Here is a 21,948-nt window from a genome sequence, read left to right as displayed (position 1 = left end):
CCTTGTCTCTCTCTGACTCTGTATCTCTCTGTCTCTCTCTGACTCTGTCTCTCTCTGACTCTGTATCTCTCTCCGTCTCTCTCTCTCCGTCTCTCTCTGACTCTGTATCTCTCTCCGTCTCTCTCTGACCTTGTCTCTCTCTGACTCTGTATCTCTCTCCGTCTCTCTCTCTCCGTCTCTCTCTGACTCCGTCTCTCTCTGACTCTGTATCTCTCTCCGTCTCTCTCTGACCTTGTCTCTCTCTGACTCTGTATCTCTCTCCGTCTCTCTCTGACGCAGTCTCTCTCTGACTCTGTATCTCTCTCCGTCTCTCTCTGACTCCGTCTCTCTCTGACTCTGTATCTCTCTCCGTCTCTCTCTGTCTCTATCTCACTCTGTCTCTTTCTCTCTGCTTTTCTCTGACTCTGTATCTCTCTCTGTCTCTCTCTGACTCTGTCTCTCTCTGAATCTGTATCTCTCTCCGTCTCTCTCTCTCCGTCTCTCTCTGACTCCATCTCTCTCTGACTCCGTCTCTCTCTGACTCTGTATCTCTCTCCGTCTCTCTCCGTCTCTCTCTGACTCCATGTCTCTCTCCGTCTCTCTCTGACCTTGTCTCTCTCTGACTCTGTATCTCTCTCCGTCTCTCTCTGACTCTGTATCTCTCTCCGTCTCTCTCTGACTCCGTCTCTCTCCGTCTCTCTCTGACCTTGTCTCTCTCTGACTCTGTCTCTCTCTGACTCTGTATCTCTCTCCGTCTCTCTCTGACTCGCCGTCTCTCTCTGACTCTGTATCTCTCTCCGTCTCTCTCTGACTCGCCGTCTCTCTCTGACTCTGTATCTCTCTGACTCTGTCTCTCTCTGACTCTGTCTCTCTCTGACTCTGTATCTCTCTCCGTCTCTCTCTGACTCCGTCTCTCTCTGACTCTGTCTCTCTCTGACTCTGTAACTCACGCTCTCCGTCTCTCTCTGACTCGCCGTCTCTCTCTGACTCTGTATCTCTCTCCGTCTCTCTCTGACTCGCCGTCTCTCTCTGACTCTGTATATCTCTCCGTCTCTCTCTGACTCCGTCTCTCTCCGTCTCTCTCTGACCTTGTCTCTCTCTGACTCTGTCTCTCTCTGACTCTGTATCTCTCTCCGTCTCTCTCTGACTCGCCGTCTCTCTCTGACTCTGTATATCTCTCCGTCTCTCTCTGACTCCGTCTCTCTCTGACTGTCTCTCTCTGACTCTGTATCTCACTCTCTCCGTCTCTCTCTGACTCTGTAACTCACGCTCTCCGTCTCTCTCTGACTCGCCGTCTCTCTCTGACTCTGTATATCTCTCCGTCTCTCTCTGACTCCGTCTCTCTCTGACTGTCTCTCTCTGACTCTGTATCTCACTCTCTCCGTCTCTCTCTGACTCTGTAACTCACGCTCTCCGTCTCTCTCTGACTCGCCGTCTCTCTCTGACTCTGTATCTCACTCTCTCTGTCTCTCTCTGACTCGCCGTCTCTCTCTGACTCTGTATCTCTCTCCGTCTCTCTCTGACTCTGTCTCTCTCTGACTCTGTATCTCTCTCCGTCTCTCTCTGACTCGCCGTCTCTCTCTGACTCTGTCTCTCTCTGACTCTGTATCTCTCTCCGTCTCTCTCTGACTCCGTCTCTCTCTGACTCTGTCTCTCTCTGACTCTGTAACTCACGCTCTCCGTCTCTCTCTGACTCGCCGTCTCTCTCTGACTCTGTATCTCTCTCCGTCTCTCTCTGACTCGCCGTCTCTCTCTGACTCTGTATATCTCTCCGTCTCTCTCTGACTCCGTCTCTCTCCGTCTCTCTCTGACCTTGTCTCTCTCTGACTCTGTCTCTCTCTGACTCTGTATCTCTCTCCGTCTCTCTCTGACTCGCCGTCTCTCTCTGACTCTGTATATCTCTCCGTCTCTCTCTGACTCCGTCTCTCTCTGACTGTCTCTCTCTGACTCTGTATCTCACTCTCTCCGTCTCTCTCTGACTCTGTAACTCACGCTCTCCGTCTCTCTCTGACTCGCCGTCTCTCTCTGACTCTGTATATCTCTCCGTCTCTCTCTGACTCCGTCTCTCTCTGACTGTCTCTCTCTGACTCTGTATCTCACTCTCTCCGTCTCTCTCTGACTCTGTAACTCACGCTCTCCGTCTCTCTCTGACTCGCCGTCTCTCTCTGACTCTGTATCTCACTCTCTCTGTCTCTCTCTGACTCGCCGTCTCTCTCTGACTCTGTATCTCTCTCCGTCTCTCTCTGACTCTGTCTCTCTCTGACTCTGTATCTCTCTCCGTCTCTCTCTGACTCGCCGTCTCTCTCTGACTCTGTCTCTCTCTGACTCTGTATCTCTCTCCGTCTCTCTCTGACTCTCCGTCTCTCTCTGACTCTGTATCTCTCTCCGACTCTGTAGGAGAGAAGACCTTTCCTGGCATCGGAGTGCAGTGATCTTCCTAAAGCTGAGAAGTGGAGGCGACAGGTGAAGTATTTTCCATTAGATGCTGGTTCCTCACCTCCATTAGATGCTGGTTCCTCACCTCCATTAGATGCTGGTTCCTCACCTCCATTAGATGCTGGTTCTTCACCTCCATTAGATGCTGGTTCCTCACCTCCATTAGATGCTGGTTCCTCACCTCCATTAGATGCTGGTTCTTCACCTCCATTAGATGCTGGTTCCTCACCTCCATTAGATGCTGGTTCCTCACCTGGTTCCTCACCTCCATTAGATGCTGGTTCCTCACCTCCATTAGATGCTGGTTCTTCACCTCCATTAGATGCTGGTTCTTCACCTCCATTAGATGCTGGTTCTTCACCTCCATTAGATGCTGGTTCCTCATCAGCCCATACAGTCTGCACCACCCTGAATGAGTTGAAAGCCCATACAGTCTGCACCACCCTTAATGAGTTGAAAGCCCATACAGTCTGCACCACCCTTAATGAGTTGAAAGCCCATACAGTCTGCACCACCCTTAATGAGTTGAAAGCCCATACAGTCTGCACCACCCTGAATGAGTTGAAAGCCCATACAGTCTGCACCACCCTGAATGAGTTGAAAGCCCATACAGTCTGCACCACCCTGGTGAGGTGCACTACTGGTGGTGACATGAGGGTTGTTTGTTCATACAGTAGGACTGTAGTGATAGGTGTGTCTTAACTGTTGGTAGTATACTATATTGTAGGATTCAATGCTTTGAAAGTGATGAAGATATATTGTTGTAAATGAAGATAACCACAGTAATGTGAAGGTTTAGGATTAAATAAGTACGTCTTTCTTCTACTCCTTTTCCTGCATGTGAAAGACACGAGTACATATAGTGTTGATCCTTTAATAGTGTTTATGGAATATAAACTCTAATGACCAAGACATTCAATTAACCTAACCTAACCTATCCTAACCCTAACCCTAACCTAACCTAACCCTAACCCTGTTTATGGAATATAAACTCTAATGACCAAGACATTCAATTAACCTAACCTATCCTAACCTAACCCTAACCCTAACCTACCCTAACCTAACCTACCCTAACCCTAACCCTAACCCTAACCTAACCTAACCCTAACCTAAACTAACCCTAACCTCCTAAAACATCTGTTTCTTTAAAGACCAAGACAACATCTGTCAGAGATCTGCTCTTGTATCAGTATTGAACCAGGTTCCTAGGCTTTCTGCAGAACCAGGTTCTGAGGCTTTCTGCAGAACCAGGTTCTGAGGCTTTCTGCAGAACCAGGTTCCTAGGCTTTCTGCAGAACCAGGTTCTGAGGCTTTCTGCAGAACCAGGTTCTGAGGCTTTCTGCAGAACCAGGTTCCTAGGCTTTCTGCAGAACCAGGTTCCTAGGCTTTCTTCAGAACCAGGTTCCTAGGCTTTCTGCAGAACCAGGTTCTGAGGCTTTCTGCAGAACCAGGTTCCTAGGCTTTCTGCAGAACCAGGTTCTGAGGCTTTCTGCAGAACCAGGATCAAAAGAAAGATTGTTTACTGCTCATAGTTCCTTTTTTCGGTGCTCAAGGCTTTAGTTTCTCACTGCAGTAGTAGTGTGTACCTTACAAGGTGGATGACAGTAATTGTAGTTTCTCACTGCAGTAGTAGTGTGTACCTTACAAGGTGGATGACAGTAATTGTAGTTTCTCACTGCAGTAGTAGTGTGTACCTTACAAGGTGGATGACAGTAATTGTAGTTTCTCACTGCAGTAGTAGTGTGTACCTTACAAGGTGGATGACAGTAATTGTAGTTTCTCACTGCAGTAGTAGTGTGTACCTTACAAGGTGGATGACAGTAATTGTAGTTTCTCACTGCAGTAGTAGTGTGTACCTTACAAGGTGGATGACAGTAATTGTAGTTTCTCACTGCAGTAGTAGTGTGTACCTTACAAGGTGGATGACAGTAATTGTAGTTTCTCACTGCAGTAGTAGTGTGTACCTTACAAGGTGGATGACAGTAATTGTAGTTTCTCACTGCAGTAGTAGTGTGTACCTTACAAGGTGGATGACAGTAATTGTAGTTTCTCACTGCAGTAGTAGTGTGTACCTTACAAGGTGGATGACAGTAATTGTAGTTTCTCACTGCAGTAGTAGTGTGTACCTTACAAGGTGGATGACAGTAATTGTAGTTTCTCACTGCAGTAGTAGTGTGTACCTTACAAGGTGGATGACAGTAATTGTAGTTTCTCACTGCAGTAGTAGTGTGTACCTTACAAGGTGGATGACAGTAATTGTAGTTTCTCACTGCAGTAGTAGTGTGTACCTTACAAGGTGGATGACAGTAATTGTAGTTTCTCACTGCAGTAGTAGTGTGTACCTTACAGTAATTGTTACTGTTTCAGATCATCAGTGAAATCTCGAAGAAGGTCGCTCAGATCCAGAATGGTAAGTTTAAAATGGAACTTCAACTCTCTCTCTCTCTCTCTCTCTCTCTCTCTCTCTCTCTCTCTCTCTCTCTCTCTCTCTCTCTCTCTCTCTCTCTCGCTCTATCTGACCTGACCTGACCTGTCCTGTCTGTATGTCTCTCTGACCTGACCTGTCCTGTCGGTCTCTCTGACCTGTCCTGTCTGTCTGTCTCTCTGACCTGTCCTGTCCTGTCTGTCTCTCTGACCTGTCCTGTCTGTCTCTCTGACCTGTCCTGTCCTGTCTGTCTCTCTGACCTGTCCTGTCTGTCTGTCTCTCTGACCTGTCCTGTCCTGTCTGTCTCTCTGACCTGTCTCCTGCAGCCGGTCTGGGGGAGTTCAGAATCCGTGATCTGAATGATGAGATCAACAAGCTGCTCAGAGAGAAGCGTCACTGGGAAGTTCGGATCAAAGAACTTGGAGGACCCGACTACGGCGTGAGTCACTTCCTTTATCACCGTCCCAGCCTGTCCAACACCTGGCTGTCCTTGTTGCTCAGGTGGTGGTCCTGTGTGTCTCTTGTTTGGTGTCTCTTGGGTGTCTGTCTCTTGTCAGGTGTTTGTGGGGTGTCTGTCCCTTGTCAGGTGTTTGTGGGGTGTCTGTCTCTTGTCAGGTGTTTGTGGGGTGTCTCTCTCTTGTCAGGTGTTTGTGGGGTGTCTCTCTCTTGTCAGGTGTTTGTGGGGTGTCTCAGTTGGTTGTCAGGTGTTTGTGGGGTGTCTGTCCCTTGTCAGGTGTTTGTGGGGTGTCTCAGTTGGTTGTCAGGTGTTTGTGGGGTGTCTGTCTCTTGTCAGGTGTTTGTGGGGTGTCTCAGTCATCAGGTGTTTGTGGGGTGTCTCTCTCTTGTCAGGTGTTTGTGGGGTGTCTCTCTCTTGTCAGGTGTTTGTGGGGTGTCTGTCTCTTGTCAGGTGTTTGTGGGGTGTCTCAGTCGGTTGTCAGGTGTTTGTGGGGTGTCTCAGTCATCAGGTGTTTGTGGGGTGTCTCAATTGGTTGTCAGGTGTTTGTGGGGTGTCTCAGTCATCAGGTGTTTGTGGGGTGTCTGTCTCTTGTCAGGTGTTTGTGGGGTGTCTCAGTCATCAGGTGTTTGTGGGGTGTCTCAGTCGGTTGTCAGGTGTTTGTGGGGTGTCTGTCCCTTGTCAGGTGTTTGTGGGGTGTCTGTCTCTTGTCAGGTGTTTGTGGGGTGTCTCTCTCTTGTCAGGTGTTTGTGGGGTGTCTGTCTCTTGTCAGGTGTTTGTGGGGTGTCTCAGTTGGTTGTCAGGTGTTTGTGGGGTGTCTGTCTCTTGTCAGGTGTTTGTGGGGTGTCTCAGTCATCAGGTGTTTGTGGGGTGTCTGTCCCTTGTCAGGTGTTTGTGGGGTGTCTGTCCCTTGTCAGGTGTTTGTGGGGTGTCTGTCTCTTGTCAGGTGTTTGTGGGGTGTCTCTCTCTTGTCAGGTGTTTGTGGGGTGTCTGTCTCTTGTCAGGTGTTTGTGGGGTGTCTCAGTTGGTTGTCAGGTGTTTGTGGGGTGTCTGTCTCTTGTCAGGTGTTTGTGGGGTGTCTCAGTCATCAGGTGTTTGTGGGGTGTCTCTCTCTTGTCAGGTGTTTGTGGGGTGTCTCTCTCTTGTCAGGTGTTTGTGGGGTGTCTGTCTCTTGTCAGGTGTTTGTGGGGTGTCTCAGTCGGTTGTCAGGTGTTTGTGGGGTGTCTCAGTCATCAGGTGTTTGTGGGGTGTCTCAGTTGGTTGTCAGGTGTTTGTGGGGTGTCTCTTGTCAGGTGTTTGTGGGGTGTCTCAGTCATCAGGTGTTTGTGGGGTGTCTGTCTCTTGTCAGGTGTTTGTGGGGTGTCTCAGTCATCAGGTGTTTGTGGGGTGTCTCAGTCGGTTGTCAGGTGTTTGTGGGGTGTCTCTTGTCAGGTGTTTGTGGGGTGTCTCTTGTCAGGTGTTTGTGGGGTGTCTCTTGTCAGGTGTTTGTGGGGTGTCTCAGTTGGTTGTCAGGTGTTTGTGGGGTGTCTCAGTTGGTTGTCAGGTGTTTGTGGGGTGTCTGTCTCTTGTCAGGTGTTTGTGGGGTGTCTCAGTCGGTTGTCAGGTGTTTGTGGGGTGTCTCAGTTGGTTGTCAGGTGTTTGTGGGGTGTCTGTCTCTTGTCAGGTGTTTGTGGGGTGTCTGTCTCTTGTCAGGTGTTTGTGGGGTGTCTGTCTCTTGTCAGGTGTTTGTGGGGTGTCTCAGTCATCAGGTGTTTGTGGGGTGTCTCAGTCGGTTGTCAGGTGTTTGTGGGGTGTCTGTCTCTTGTCAGGTGTTTGTGGGGTGTCTGTCTCTTGTCAGGTGTTTGTGGGGTGTCTCAGTCATCAGGTGTTTGTGGGGTGTCTCAGTTGGTTGTCAGGTGTTTGTGGGGTGTCTCAGTTGGTTGTCAGGTGTTTGTGGGGTGTCTGTCTCTTGTCAGGTGTTTGTGGGGTGTCTGTCTCTTGTCAGGTGTTTGTGGGGTGTCTCAGTCGGTTGTCAGGTGTTTGTGGGGTGTCTCAGTCGGTTGTCAGGTGTTTGTGGGGTGTCTCAGTCGTCAGGTGTTTCTTTAGGGGTCTCTGGGGGTTTTCTCAGATGACTTTGGGGCGGGGCATGCCCACCTGATGGAATGTTTGCATTGCAGCGATTCGGTCCCAGGATGTTGGACCATGAGGGGAAGGAAGTTCCCGGTAACCGTGGATACAAATATTTTGGAGCTGCCCGGGAGCTACCAGGGGTCCGGGAGCTGTTCGAAAAGGAGCGTACGTACTCCCTCTTTATGTCCTCTGACGTCCTCATGTCCAACCACCTCCTCACTGCTCCTCATCCATCATATGACCTTCAGCTGCTCCTGCTCTGAGGAAGACGAGGGCGGAGCTGATGAAGGATGTGGACGCCGAGTATTACGGATACAGAGATGAAGACGATGGGATGCTGCTCCCTCTGGAGATGCAGCACGAGAAACAAGGTGAGACCAGGAGGAGTGAGACTGGGTGGGGGTGGGGGGGGGGGGGGGTCAGGAGTGCTGAATAAGCTGTGCTGCTGTTTACTGTGTGTGTGTGTGTGTGTGTGTGTGTGTGTGTGTGTGTGTGTGTGTGTGTGTGTGTGTGTGTGTGTGTGTGTGTGTGTGTGTGTGTGTGTGTGTGTGTGTGTGTGTGTGTGTGTGTGTGTGTGTGTGTGTGTGTGTGTGTGTGTGTGTGTGTGTGTGTGTGTGTGTGTGTGTGTGTAGCTGTGCTGGAGGCGCTGCAGAGGTGGAGAGCAGAGAAGGAGTCTGGTGTCTGTGGAGAGAAACAGCAACAGGTGGAGGAAGAGGAGAACATCTACACTGTCCACAATGAAAAGGTGTGCTCCTCACTCTCGGCCAATCAAATTCCATCTGAGTCACACGGTTCCTCCAGTTTATGTCCGGATGTCCTTCATGAGTTCTCCAGGGTTCCATTGAGGTTTTTCACCCACATGACGAAGTGACGTCATGAATCGTTCTGCCGCCATTTTGGTTGTCAGCAGTAGCAGGAAACCAAAGGAATATCCAGAAAACTGTCTGATAACATCTGAGCGTCCACAGCGGGGAGACGTCTGGACGGAGAAAGGAGGCAGAGATATGAGGATGAGAGGACAGTCGGGGGGAGGGGAGGGTTGGGGGGGATGAGCCTCATCTGTTCCTGGTTAGGGTTAGGGTTAACCCTAACCCTAACCCTAACCCTACCCCTGGCTGCTGTCCCCCAGTCTGGGTAGCACCATGGTGACCATTGTCTGGCATGGACCGGTGTGCGCAGTGTTATCAGAGCATGTGTGTTGCCCTTTAAGGTGCTGGGTGTGCAGGTTGCTTTACTGGTGTGTGTTGCCCTTTAAGGTGCTGGGTGTGCAGGTTGCTCTACTGGTGTGTGTTGCCCTTTAAGGTGCTGGGTGTGCAGGTTGCTCTACTGGTGTGTGTTGCCCTTTAAGGTGCTGGGTGTGCAGGTTGCTCTACTGGTGTGTGTTGCCCTTTAAGGTGCTGGGTGTGCAGGTTGCTTTACTGGTGTGTGTTGCCCTTTAAGGTGCTGGGTGTGCAGGTTGCTTTACTGGTGTGTGTTGCCCTTTAAGGTGCTGGGTGTGCAGGTTGCTTTACTGGTGTGTGTTGCCCTTTAAGGTGCTGGGTGTGCAGGTTGCTTTACTGGTGTGTGTTGCCCTTTAAGGTGCTGGGTGTGCAGGTTGCTTTACTGGTGTGTGTTGCCCTTTAAGGTGCTGGGTGTGCAGGTTGCTTTACTGGTGTGTGTGTGGGGAAGGTGAGAGCAGGCCGTACATGATGGAGAAGCAGGAAACAGTCCCAGGTCCCATTCCTGCCGGCTTGGAAGCCACGGGGTCTCGCCCACCACGGTCTGGAGACTGGACCAGGAGAGAGACCACCTTCTGGAGACTGGACCAGGAGAGACCACCTTCTGGAGACTGGACCAGGAGAGACCACCTTCTGGAGACTGGACCAGGAGAGACCACCTTCTGGAGACTGGACCAGGAGAAAGACCACCTTCTGGAGACTGGACCAGGAGAAAAACCACCTTCTGGAGACTCGACCAGGAGAGAGACCACCTTCTGGAGACTGGACCAGGAGAGACCACCTTCTGGAGACTGGACCAGGAGAAAGACCACCTTCTGGAGACTGGACCAGGAGAGAGACCACCTTCTGGAGACTGGACCAGGAGAAAGACCACCTTCTGGAGACTGGATCAGGAGAGACCACCTTCTGGAGACTGGACCAGGAGAACCAAGCTGATCTGAACTGGACTGGGCCTGCAGACTCTAGAGGACTGAGTCTCCATCTTCCCTCCTCACTGCTGGTTCATTTTTCCTTCTCACAGGGTCCCTGTTACTGCAGGTGTTACTTCCTGTAAGTTTCCTGTCTGTTACTGCAGGTGTTACTGTCTGTTACTGCAGGTGTTACTGCAGGTGTTACTTCCTGTAAGTTTCCTGTCTGTTACTGCAGGTGTTACTGCCTGTTACTGCAGGTGTTACTGCAGGTGTTACTGCCTGTTACTGCAGGTGTTACTTCCTGTAAGTTTCCTGTCTGTTACTGCAGGTGTTACTGCCTGTTACTGCAGGTGTTACTGCCTGTTACTGCAAGGTTCTTGGATGTGACTGCAGCCTACAGCTACACAGAAGAGGCCATTATTTGAAGGTTCCATCAAGATTCTATTGAAGGTTCTATCAAGGTACTATTGGAGGTATCATCAAGGTTCTACTGGAGGTTCTCTTAAGGGTTCTATTGGAGGTTCTATTGAAGGTTCAATCAAGGTACTATTGGAGGTTCTCTTAAGGATTCTATTGAAGGTTCTATCAAGGTTCTACTGGAGGTTCTCTTAAGGGTTCTATTGGAGGTTCTATTGAAGGTTCAATCAAGGTACTATTGGAGGTTCTCTTAAGGGTTCTATTGAAGGTTCTATCAAGGTTCTACTGGAGGTTCTCTTAAGGGTTCTATTGGAGGTTCTATCAAGGTACTATTGGAGGTTCTCTTAAGGGTTCTATTGAAGGGCCCTTCAGGGTTCCACTGAAGGTTCCATTTGCGTACTACTGGAAGTTCCATTAAGGTTCTACTGGAGGTTCTGCTGGGTGTAATCAGAGTTGTGTGGTCTCTGCGTGCAGCCTGATGAAGAAGAAAGTCAGGAGGAGCAGGAAGGAGAAGACGGGGGAACCACCTTCATCGCTCACGTCCCTGTCCCGTCTCAGAAGGAGGTGAGACACCTTCATCCTCATCATGGAAATAGAAACAATACGTCAGTCTGTCTCTGACCTCTGTCCCTGACCTGTCCTCTCTGTTGCTGACCTCTGTCCCTGACCTGTCCTCTCTGTCGCTGACCTGTCTGTCTCTGACCTCTGTCCCTGACCTGTCCCCTCTGTCCCTGACCTGTCTGTCTCTCAGGTGGAGGAAGCTCTGGTCAGGAGGAAGAAGATGGAGTTGTTACAGCGTTACGCCAGCGAGACTCTTCAGGCTCAAAGTCAAGAAGCCCGAACTCTTCTGGGACTCTGACCCGTCTGTCTCTCTCTGACCCGTCTGTCTCATCCGTCTTTGTAATTGGCTTAAATAGCAGCTCATTTTTATAATAAAATGATTTTACTCAAATTTTCTGTTTCTCTGTGTGTGTGTGTGTGTGTGTGTGTGTGTGTGTGTGTGTGTGTGTGTGTGTGTGTGTGTGTGTGTGTGTGTGTGTGTGTGTGTGTGTGTGTGTGTGTGTGTGTGTGTGTGTGTGTGTGTGTGTGTGTGTGTGTGTGTGTGTGTGTCAGCAGTACATTGTTCATCATGTGGTTCCAATCTGCCTGATGACTGGTGGCTGCATGGCAGCATGTGATTGGCTGATTACTAACTGAACACTGCACGTGAAGTCATGTGAGTGTGTGTGTGTGTGTGTGTGTGTGTGTGTGTGTGTGTGTGTGTGTGTGTGTGTGTGTGTGTGTGTGTGTGTGTGTGTGTGTGTGTGTGTGTGTGTGTGTGTGTGTGTGTGTGTGTGTGTGTGTGTGTGTGTGTGTGTGTGTGTGTGTGTGTGTGTGTGTGTGTGTGTAAATTGATGCAGAAGAATTTCACTCTAAATGGACTCACACTGGAGCAGGGGGCTACTGGATCTAGAGGGCTCCTGGATCTAGGGGGTCCTTCTGGAGCAGGGGGCTCCTGGATTTAGGGGGCTACTGGATCTAGGGGGCTCCTGGATCTAGGGGGCTCCTTCTGGAGCAGGGGGCTCCGGGATCTAGGGGGCTCCTTCTGGAGCAGGGGGCTACTGGATCTAGGGAGCTCCTGGATCTAGGGGGCTCCTTCTGGAGCAGGGGGCTCCTGGATCTAGGGGGTCCTTCTGGAGCAGGGAGCTCCTGGATCTAGGGGGTCCTTCTGGAGCAGGGGGCTCCTGGATCTAGGGGGCTCCTTCTGGAGCAGGGGGCTCCTGGATCTAGGGGGCTCCTTCTGGAGCAGGGGGCTCCTGGATCTAGGGGGTCCTTCTGGAGCAGGGAGCTCCTGGATCTAGGGGGCTCCTTCTGGAGCAGGGGGCTCCTGGATCTAGGGGGCTCCTTCTGGCCCAGATGTGTATTACAGGTGTGTTCACTTTCATGTTGTGGTTCAGGTCTTTTGTGGTTTTCGTTCACGGACCAATGGGCACGCTGCAGCAGCTATGATGTCACTGGAGCGTCCCATCCTTTAATGACCTCACAGCTTTGTGAGAGTAAAGGAGCAGCAGTGTGTTGAAAGAGAGAGAGAGATGTGGACACGAGGACCCGTCCAGATGGCCCGGCCTCTGTCCTCCAGCTGGACACGAGGACTCGTCCAGACGATCCAATCTCTGTCCTCCAGCTGGACAAAAGGACCCGTCCAGACGATCCGACCTCTGTCCTCCAGCTGGACACGAGGACCCGTCCAGATGGCCCGGCCTCTGTCCTCCAGCTGGACACGAGGACTCGTCCAGACGATCCAACCTCTGTCCTCCAGCTGGACACGAGGACCCGTCCAGATGGCACGGCCTCTGTCCTCCAGCTGGACACGAGGACTCGTCCAGACGATCCAACCTCTGTCCTCCAGCTGGACACGAGGACCCGTCCAGATGGCCCGGCCTCTGTCCTCCAGCTGGACACGAGGACCCGTCCAGACGGCACGGCCTCTGTCCTCCAGCTGGACACGAGGACTCGTCCAGACGATCCAACCTCTGTCCTCCAGCTGGACAGAAGGACCCGTCCAGACGATCCGACCTCTGTCCTCCAGCTGGACAAGAGGACCTGTCCAGACGGCTCGACCTCTGTCCTCCAGCTGGACACGAGGACTCGTCCAGACGGCCCGACCTCTGTCCTCCAGCTGGACAAGAGGACCCGTCCAGACGGCTCGACCTCTGTCCTCCAGCTGGACAAGAGGACCCGTCCAGACGGCTCGACCTCTGTCCTCCAGCTCACAGGTCAGTGTGTTTTCTCAGTTCTACTTCAGACTGCTGGGAGAGTTTCTTTATTGTCCTTTTGTATGACAGTCTGTCTCTCTCTGTCTCTGTCTCTCTGTCTCTCTCTATCTCGCTGTCTCTCTCTGTCTCTCGCTGTCTCTCTCTGTGTCTCTCTGTCTCTCTGTCTCTCTGTCTCTGTCTCTCTCTGTCTCTCTCGCTGTCTCTCTCTGTCTCTCGCTGTCTCTCTCTGTCTCTCGCTGTCTCTCTGTCTCTCGCTCTGTCTCGCTCTCTCTCTCTCGCTGTCTCTCTCTGTCTCTCGCTCTGTCTCGCTCTCTCTCTGTCTCTCGCTGTCTCTCTGTCTCGCTCTCTCTCTCTGTCTCTCGCTGTCTCTCGCTGTCTCTCTCTCTCTCTCTGTCTCTCGCTGTCTCTCGCTGTCTCTCTCACTCGGTCGCTCTGTGTCTCTGTGAGTCTGTCTGGCTCTCTGTGTCTCTTTCTCTCTGTCTGACTGTGTCTCCCAGTGTCTCTAGCCTGAAGAACTAAAGTTGAACAGTTTTCCTGCAGGTTGGCGTCTTCTTCGACGTAGACGGTGTCCTCCTTCGCGGTCACTCTGTCCTTCCAGCGGCTCGCCGAGCGTTCAGGAAGCTCCTGGATCAGAACCAGCGCTTTCGGGTCCCGGTGGTTTTTGTCACTAACGCAGGAAGTTGTGAGAGACATCAGAAGGCGGAGCAGCTGTCCCGCCTGCTGGACGTCCAGGTGAAGCACCACACCAAACACAACGTCCCATTCTTTGGACTGAAGTCACTTCAAGCTCTTCGTCTCTTTGTCATTAAGTGGATGTTTTGTCTCTTTATTACCTGATTGGAGGACAGTGGCTCTTCTCTCTCCTGTAGATCGCCCCAGATCAGATGGTTCTTTCCCACAGTCCTTTGGAAACCATGAGACGTTTCCACGATAAGTGTGTCCTCGTGTCTGGACAGGGACCTGTCACGCACATCGCAAAATCGTATCCTTAGAAACCAGAAAGTCCCTTGACATCACGGTGACGTATGAATGTTGTCCTGAGCCCCAGCTTCAGTTTGGGTTTTCAGAAGGTGCTGACAATTGAGCAGTTGGCAGAACAACACCCCCTGCTGGACATGGTGGACCACAACAGGAGACCCAGAACACCTGTGAGTCCCTCACCTGCAGACTTACAAAGGTGAAGATCTCCGTTAGAGTTCCAGTCTGACTGGGAAACGTCTTGTTTGTGTTTCAGTCCACCCCTCTGAGTCTCCCACAGATACAAGGTACCCCACAAACACAACAGTGTCTTTTACAATGTCCACGGCTGTCCAGTGTGAGACGGCTCTGTGTTTCCTGGCACTGCCAGCAATAATCCTGCTGGGAGAGCCCGTACGATGGGAGACCAACCTGCAACTGCTGATTGACGTGCTCCTGACCAATGGAAGTCCAGGTTGCAAGTACGACACCCAGCTGCCTGCACAGCTGCCAGTGCTGGCCTGCAACACAGACCTGCTCTGGATGGCTGAGGCGCCGTCACCACGGTAACAGCCAAACACTGCCTGCTGGCTCACCTGGGGGGGGCTCTGTTTCTAACGTGTGGTTACGGTGTTACGTGCAGGTTTGGTCACGGGATGTTCTTGCAGTGTCTGGAGTCGGTCTACAAGAAGCTGACAAGTCGAGAGCTGCAGTACGACGCCTTGCTGGGAAAACCAGCGCTGCTCACCTACCAGCACGCCGAGCGGCTGCTGCGCCAGCAAAACCACCAGCGCAGCGTCGCCACCATCTATGCCGTGGGGTAACCAAACCACTCGTAACACCATCTGCGCCCCATCTGGATGAGCCCCCCTCTAACGTCCCCTGTAGCGTCCTGTCCCCTGTAGCGTCCTGTCCCCTGTAGCGTCCTGTCCCCTGTGGCGTCCCCTCTAACGCCCCTTGTGACGTCCCCTGTAACATGCTATCTAAAGCCCCCCGTAATGCCCCTCGGAGTTTCCCCTTCAACGTCCCCTGTAGCATCCCCTGTAATGTCCTCTCCAATGTCCCCTGTAGTGTCCCCTCTAACGTCCCCTGTAACATGCTATCTAAAGTCCCCCGTATGCCCCCAGTAGGTTCCCCTTTAACGTCCCCTGTAGAATTCCCTGTAATGTCCCCTGTAGCGTCCTCTCTAACGTCCCCTGTAGTGTCCCCTCTAACGTCCCCTGTAACATGCTATCTAAAGTCCCCATAACGTCCCCTGTAGTGTCCCCTCTAACGTCCCCTGTAACATGCTATCTAAAGTCCCCCATAACATCCCCTGTAGTGTCCCCTCTAACGTCCACTGTAACATGTTATCTAAAGTCCCCCGCAACGTCCCCCGTAACATGCTATCTAAAGTCCCCCATAACGTCCCCTGTAGTGTCCCCTCTAACGTCCACTGTAACATGCTATCTAAAGTCCCCCATAACGTCCCCTGTAGTGTCCCCTCTAACGTCCACTGTAACATGTTATCTAAAGTCCCCCGCAACGTCCCCCGTAACATGCTATCTAAAGTCCCCCATAACGTCCCCTGTAGTGTCCCCTCTAACGTCCCCCGTAACATGCTATCTAAAGTCCCCCGTATGCCCCCAGTAGTTTCCCCTTTAACGTCCACTGTAAAATTCCCTGTAATGTCCCCTGTAGCATTCCCTGTAATGTCCCCTGTAGCATCTTCTCTAACGTCCCCTGTAGTGTTTCCTGTAAGGTCCCCTGTAGCATTCCCTGTAATGTCCCCTGTAGCGTCCTCTCTAAAGTTCCATGAAGTGTCCCCTGTAACATGCTATCTAAAGCCCCCCATAATGCCCCCCGTAGTTTTCCCTTTAACGTCCCCTGTAGCATCCCCTGTAATGTCCCCTGTAGCGCCCTCTCTAATGTCCCCTGTAGCATCTTCTCTAACGTCCCCTGTAGTGTTTCCTGTAAGGTCCCCTGTAGCATTCCCTGTAATGTCCCCTGTAGCGCCCTCTCTAATGTCCCCTGTAGTGTCCCCTCTAACGTCCCCTGTAACATGCTATCTAAAGTCCCCCATAACGTCCCCTGTAGTTTCCCCTTTAACGCTCCCTGTCACGTCCCCTGTAACGTCACATGTAGCGTCCCCTCTAGTGTCCCATGTAACGTCCCCTGGAGTGTCCCCTGTAAGGGTTAGGGGTCCCCTGTAACCTCCCCTGTAGCGCCCCTTGTAGCGTCCCCTGTAACGTCCAGTTTGGGACCCACAGTGGTGACAGGCCATTTGCGGTATTTGAACCTGCAAACTTCCAATCCTTGGTCCGTTTCTGTCCCCGCTGGTCCCCCACATCTGTAACATCGTCATGTCTGTGATACACCTTAAGTGATCGTGGCTCAGTGGTTGAGTTGGTTGTCCAATAACTGGAGGGTTGGTGGTTCGAATCTCACTCTGTCCAAGTCATTGTCCTTGTGTCCCTGGGCAAGGCACTTTACCCACATTGTCTCGTATGAATGGTGCATGAATGTTGATGGTGGTCGGAGGGATGTCGGTTGTGGCTACAACACAGCGTAGCACCGCACCCTGGTCTCTGTACGCACCCTGGTCTCTGTACGCACCCTGGTCTCTGTACGCACCCTGGTCTCTGTACGCACCCTGGTCTCTGTACGTACCCTGGTCTCTGTACGTACCCTTGTCGTGTCTGTAGGTTCTAACGGTTCTGTACGCAGAGCTTTTGGAGCAAGATGTCAGTAACATTGTCTGTCACACGTCTGTCCTCTCCTGCTTGCTGATTAGAGACAACCTGATGACGGACATTTATGGTGCTAACCTTTACAACCGTTACCTGACTCGGCATCATGCTGCCATGACGACCACCGCCAAGCTGGTGGTGCAGGGAACAGGAAATGATGTCACAAAGGAGGAGGAGCCAGTGGTTCAGTGTCACTCCATCCTGGTATGTATGAGAAGAATTTATTGGAGGGTCAGGGGTCAAGGGTCAGGGGTCAAGGGTCAGGGGTCACGGGTCAAGGGTCAGGGGTCAGGGGTCAAGGGTCAAGGTTCATGCTCTGGGACCTGCAGTAAGTTTTGACCCTGCAAGCGCTTGAGATCAGTAGTTCTCCACCTTTTACTTGAGGGATCCAAAGTCCCCCATTACGTCCACTGGTCTGCTGTCTCTTCAGCTGCAGTTTCAAACTCTAGTCACAGTTACTCCACTACTTTTATCTGGAGTAACTGAGTTACTGTATTTGATTAAAATCCTCCTGAGAACCAAAGGGTGGGACACAGGAAGTGGGTGGAAATGCTGTGTGACTGTGTCTGTACCCTGTGGCGTGTCTCCACCTGTCCAGGTGTGTACAGGTGTGTATGACCCTGGCTCTGGGCCGCCTGCTGACTGGAGCACCATCACCCAGATGGAGGTCCAGGGCCACAGAGACCTGGTCCTGGAGCCGGAGCTGCTGGAGCCCCGTCACGTGGTGGAGGATGTGGAGGCAGCGGTGGACCTGCTGCTGACCTCTGACCCGGAGTGACCTGAGGATTGTCCATGCAGTGGACAGACCCGGAGTGACCTGAGGATTGTCCATGCAGTGGACAGACCCGGAGTGACCTGAGGATTGTCCATGCAGTGGACAGACCCGGAGTGACCTGAGGATTGTCCATGCAGTGGACAGACCCGGAGTGACCTGAGGATTGTCCATGCAGTGGACAGAGCCGGAGTGACCTGGTCAATAAGATCTGTCTGTGATGAGTTTGTACCTCATGTGTGAATCTGGACCAGGGTTCAATAAAATGTGATTCTGGGTGACAGGAGACACTTTCTATACTCTCATTCCACACCTCACCCTCATTCCACACCTCACCCTCATTCCACACCTCACCCTCATTCCACAACTCACCCTCATTCCACACCTCACCCTCATTCCACACCTCACCCTCATTCTAAACCACACCCTCTCATTCCACACCACACCCTCTCATTTCACATTACGTCCTCATTCCACACCACACCCTCTCATTCCACACCACGCCCTCTCATTCCACACCTAACCCTCATTCCACACCACACCCTCTCATTCCATACTACGCCCTCTCATTCCATACCACACCCTCTCATTCCACAACATGCCCTCTCATTCCACACCTAACCCTCATTCCACACCACACCCTCTCATTCCATACTACGCCCTCTCATTTCACATTACGTCCTCATTCGACACCATGCCCACATTCCACACCACACCCTCTCATTCCAAACCACGCCCTCTCATTCCACACCTAACCCTCATTCCACACCACACCCTCTCATTCCATACTACGCCCTCTCATTTCACATTACGTCCTCATTCGACACCATGCCCACATTCCACACCACACCCTCTCATTCCATACTACGCCCTCTCATTCCACACCACACCCTCTCATTCCACAACATGCCCTCATTTCACATTACGCCCTCATTCCACACCACACCCTCTCATTCCACAACATGCCCTCATTTCACATTACGCCCTCATTCCACACCACACCCTCTCATTCCACACCTCACCCTTATGCCACACCACAGCCTCTCATTCCACACCACATCCTCTCATTCCATACCACACCCTCTCATTCCACACCACACCCTCTCATTCCACACCTCATCCTTATGCCACACCACAGCCTCTCATTCCACACCTCACCCTCATTCCACACCACACCCTCTCCTTCCACACCTCACCCTCATTCCACACCACACCCTCTCATTCCACACCTCACCCTCATTCCACACCTCACCCTCATTCCACACCACACCCTTATGCCACACCACACCCTCTCATTCCACACCTAACCCTCATTCCACACCACACCCTCTCCTTCCACACCTCACCCTCATTCCACACCACACCCTCATGCCACACCACGCCCTCATTCCACACCACACCCTCTCCTTCCACACCTCACCCTCATTCCACACCACACCCTCTCATTCCACACCTCACCCTCATTCCACACCTCACCCTCATTCCACACCACACCCTTATGCCACACCACACCCTCTCATTCCACACCTAACCCTCATTCCACACCACACCCTCTCATTCCACACCTCACCCTCATTCCACACCATGCCCACATTCCACACCACATCCTCTCATTCCACACCACGCACTCTCATTCCATACCACACCCTCTCATTCCACACCTCACCCTCTCATTCCACACCTCACCCTCATTCCACACCACACCCTCATTCCACACCACACCCTCTCCTTCCACACCTCACCCTCATTCCACACCACACCCTCATTCCACACCACACCCTCTCCTTCCACACCTCACCCTCATTCCACACCACACCCTCTCATTCCACACCTCACCCTCATTCCACACCTCACCCTCATTCCACACCTCACCCTCATTCCACACCTCACCCTCATTCCACACCTCACCCTCATTCCACACCTCACCCTCATTCCACACCACACCCTCTCTCATTCCACACTACGCCCTCTCATGCCACACCACACCCTCTCATTCCACACCACATCCTCATTCCAAACCACGCCCTCTCATTCCACACCATACCCTCTCATTCCACACCTCACCCTCTCATTCCATACTACGCCCTCTCATTCCACACCACACCCTCTCATTCCATACCACACCCTCTCATTCCACACCACATCCTCATTCCAAACCACGCCCTCTCATTCCACACCACGCCCTCATTCCACACCACACCCTCTCATTCCACAACATGCCCTCATTTCACATTACGCCCTCATTCCACACCACACCCTCTCATTCCACACCACATCCTCATTCCAAACCACGCCCTCTCATTCCACACCACGCCCTCTCATTCCACACCACACCCTCTCATTCCACACCTCACCCTCATTCCACACCACACCCTCTCATTCCACACCTCACCCTCATTCCACACCTCACCCTCATTCCACACCACACCCTTATGCCAAACCACGCCCTCTCATTCCACACCACGCCCTCATTCCACACCACACCCTCTCATTCCATACCACACCCTCTCATTCCACAACATGCCCTCATTTCACATTACGCCCTCATTCCACACCACACCCTCTCATTCCACACCACGCCCTCTCATTCCACACCACACCCTCTCATTCCACACCACATCCTCATTCCAAACCACGCCCTCTCATTCCATACCACACCCTCTCATTCTATACCACACCCTCTCATTCCACACCACGCCCTCTCATTCCACACCACACCCTCTCATTCCACACCACACCCTCATTTCACACCACACTCTCTCATTCCACACCACGCCCTCATTCCACACCACGCCCTCCACGCCCTCATTCCACACCACACTCTCTCATTCCCCACCACGCCCTCATTCCACACCACGCCCTCCACGCCCTCATTCCACACCACAACCTCTCATTCCACACCACACCCTCATTCCACACCACGCCCTCCACGCCCTCATTCCACACCACACCCTCATTCCACACCACAACCTCTCATTCCACACCACACCCTCATTCCACACCACGCCCTCCACGCCCTCATTCCACACCACACCCTCTCATTCCACACCACACCCTCATTCCACACCACACCCTCCACGCCCTCATTCCACACCACGCCCTCATTCCACACCACACCCTCATTCCACACCACGCCCTCCACACCCTCATTCCACACCACACCCTCATTCCACACCACGCCCTCCACACCCTCATTCCACACCACGCCCTCCACGCCCTCATTCCACACCACACCCTCATTCCACACCACACCCTCATTCCACACCACACCCTCCACGCCCTCATTCCACACCACGCCCTCATTCCACACCACACCCTCATTCCACACCACGCCCTCCACACCCTCATTCCACACCACACCCTCATTCCACACCACGCCCTCCACACCCTCATTCCACACCACGCCCTCCACGCCCTCATTCCACACCACACCCTCATTCCACACCACACCCTCTCATTCCACACCACGCCCTCATTCCACACCACACCCTCTCATTCCACACCACGCCCTCATTCCACACCACACCCTCTCATTCCACACCACGCCCTTATTCCTTATTGAGTTAGTGATGTTGAGTGGTTAGTCAGTTAGTGATGTTGAGTGGTTAGTTAGTTAGTGATGTTGAGTGGTTAGTCAGTTAGTGATGTTGAGTGGTTAGTCAGTTAGTGATGTTACGGTTCATTAGTGATGTTGAGGTTTGTCATTTAGGGATTCATTGCATTTTGTATCAGGAGGCTTTATGTTACAAGTCACTAAAAATGGATCACGTCATGGAGGAGGTGGTCTGAACTGTTCATCTGAGCCAGAAGGTCTCAATCATGGTCAGTCTGACAGCTTCCTGACTGGAACACCCCCATAGTCTGAATACCACACTGAAGGAAGAGGGTGGAGCAGAGGAGCTGAAGGAAGAGGGTGGAGCAGAGGAGCTGAAGGAAGAGGGTGGAGCAGAGGTGCTGAAGGAGCAGAGGAGCTGAAGGAAGAGGGTGGAGCAGAGGAGCTGAAGGAAGAGGGTGGAGCAGAGGAGCTGAAGGAAGAGGGTGGAGCAGAGGAGCTGAAGGAAGAGGGTGGAGCAGAGGAGCTGAAGGAAGAGGGTGGAGCAGAGGTGCTGAAGGTGGGGAAATCAGACACTTGATGGAGGAACAGGAGAACCTGTTCAGGAACTCCAGAGCCCACTGTGGCTGCAGGACCTTCATGGTTGATGTTCCAGAGCACTTGAATAATCTGAACTAAAGGTTACAAGGACGTAAAACTATGGTACCACAGTATTATGACAGCGTTCAGGTTAAAGCTCACGTTATGGGGGACGCAGACGGCAGGCGGTGACCCTGCTCATGTCCCCTGTCTCAGAGATGTGTGTTAGTCCTGACGTGACTCGGTACAAAGACTAGAGTTCAGGGTTGCTGAGGGAGTTTGAGAAGTGATTTCAGGTCTTTAGCCAACTTGAGACAGAATTTGCAGTTTGTCTCTCACCGTTCACAGTCGGAGCTTCTGATTGGCCCGTTGACATGCAACTTGAAACCATTGGTTTGCAGTGTGACGTAGAATTGAAGGACACATTTTACACGTGTCTCCTACCAGGCTGTCCTAAATGAAAGACGTTGTCCATGTTTGGGACCTTTGTGAGCAGGTCTCCTCAGTGATGAGCATTAATAAAACAACTGGCTGCTTCTCAGGACACGATGCTGATATTGATGCACTTGTTCAGGCTAAAAGATGCCAAGTTTCAGGGGCAAATCCTGAGCAGGACTAAACCCTATGGAATGCTGCTTTCAGCATCGCACTATG

At 52.1% G+C, this 21,948-nt stretch overlaps 2 protein-coding genes across 2 annotated transcripts in view; both read left to right on the top strand.

The window, feature by feature from the left end:
• The window catches only part of isy1 (ISY1 splicing factor homolog), a 31,298-nt gene extending 20,401 nt beyond the window's left edge, over nucleotides 1–10,897 (top strand). The window contains exons 4-11 of the mRNA XM_080493772.1: nucleotides 2,377–2,442; nucleotides 4,783–4,825; nucleotides 5,167–5,279; nucleotides 7,451–7,568; nucleotides 7,652–7,774; nucleotides 8,036–8,148; nucleotides 10,423–10,512; nucleotides 10,700–10,897. Coding sequence (XP_080349898.1) covers nucleotides 2,377–2,442; nucleotides 4,783–4,825; nucleotides 5,167–5,279; nucleotides 7,451–7,568; nucleotides 7,652–7,774; nucleotides 8,036–8,148; nucleotides 10,423–10,512; nucleotides 10,700–10,807 — 774 coding nt within the window. The 3' untranslated portion in view covers nucleotides 10,808–10,897. The remainder of the gene's footprint in view (nucleotides 1–2,376; nucleotides 2,443–4,782; nucleotides 4,826–5,166; nucleotides 5,280–7,450; nucleotides 7,569–7,651; nucleotides 7,775–8,035; nucleotides 8,149–10,422; nucleotides 10,513–10,699) is intronic.
• Nucleotides 10,898–11,357: 460 nt separating this feature from the next.
• On the top strand, nucleotides 11,358–17,447 carry LOC308128121 (haloacid dehalogenase-like hydrolase domain-containing 5). Its single transcript, XM_080493771.1, has 9 exons — nucleotides 11,358–12,704; nucleotides 13,245–13,436; nucleotides 13,574–13,686; nucleotides 13,759–13,852; nucleotides 13,939–13,969; nucleotides 14,053–14,227; nucleotides 14,305–14,481; nucleotides 16,435–16,594; nucleotides 16,989–17,447. Exons 1-9 carry the CDS (start codon nucleotides 12,021–12,023, stop codon nucleotides 17,166–17,168), a joined length of 1,806 nt encoding a protein of 601 aa, XP_080349897.1. The 5' UTR covers nucleotides 11,358–12,020; the 3' UTR covers nucleotides 17,169–17,447.
• The last annotated feature ends 4,501 nt before the right edge of the window (nucleotides 17,448–21,948 follow it).

The sequence above is a fragment of the Lipophrys pholis genome (assembly GCF_963383615.2).
Source record: "Lipophrys pholis genome assembly, contig: SCAFFOLD_51, whole genome shotgun sequence".
Lineage (NCBI taxonomy): Eukaryota > Metazoa > Chordata > Actinopteri > Blenniiformes > Blenniidae > Lipophrys > Lipophrys pholis.
This window is presented reverse-complemented; position numbering and strand designations above follow the sequence as displayed.

Excerpts from the sequence above, each read along its gene's own strand:
- LOC308128121 (XM_080493771.1), top strand. The coding sequence starts at position 12,021 with ATGTGGACACGAGGACCCGTCCAGATGGCCCGGCCTCTGTCCTCCAGC. Across the intron at positions 12,705-13,244 it reads CTCTGTCCTCCAGCTCACAG|GTTGGCGTCTTCTTCGACGT; the intron begins GTCAGTGTGTTT and ends GTTTTCCTGCAG. Across the intron at positions 14,482-16,434 it reads GCCACCATCTATGCCGTGGG|AGACAACCTGATGACGGACA; the intron begins GTAACCAAACCA and ends CTTGCTGATTAG.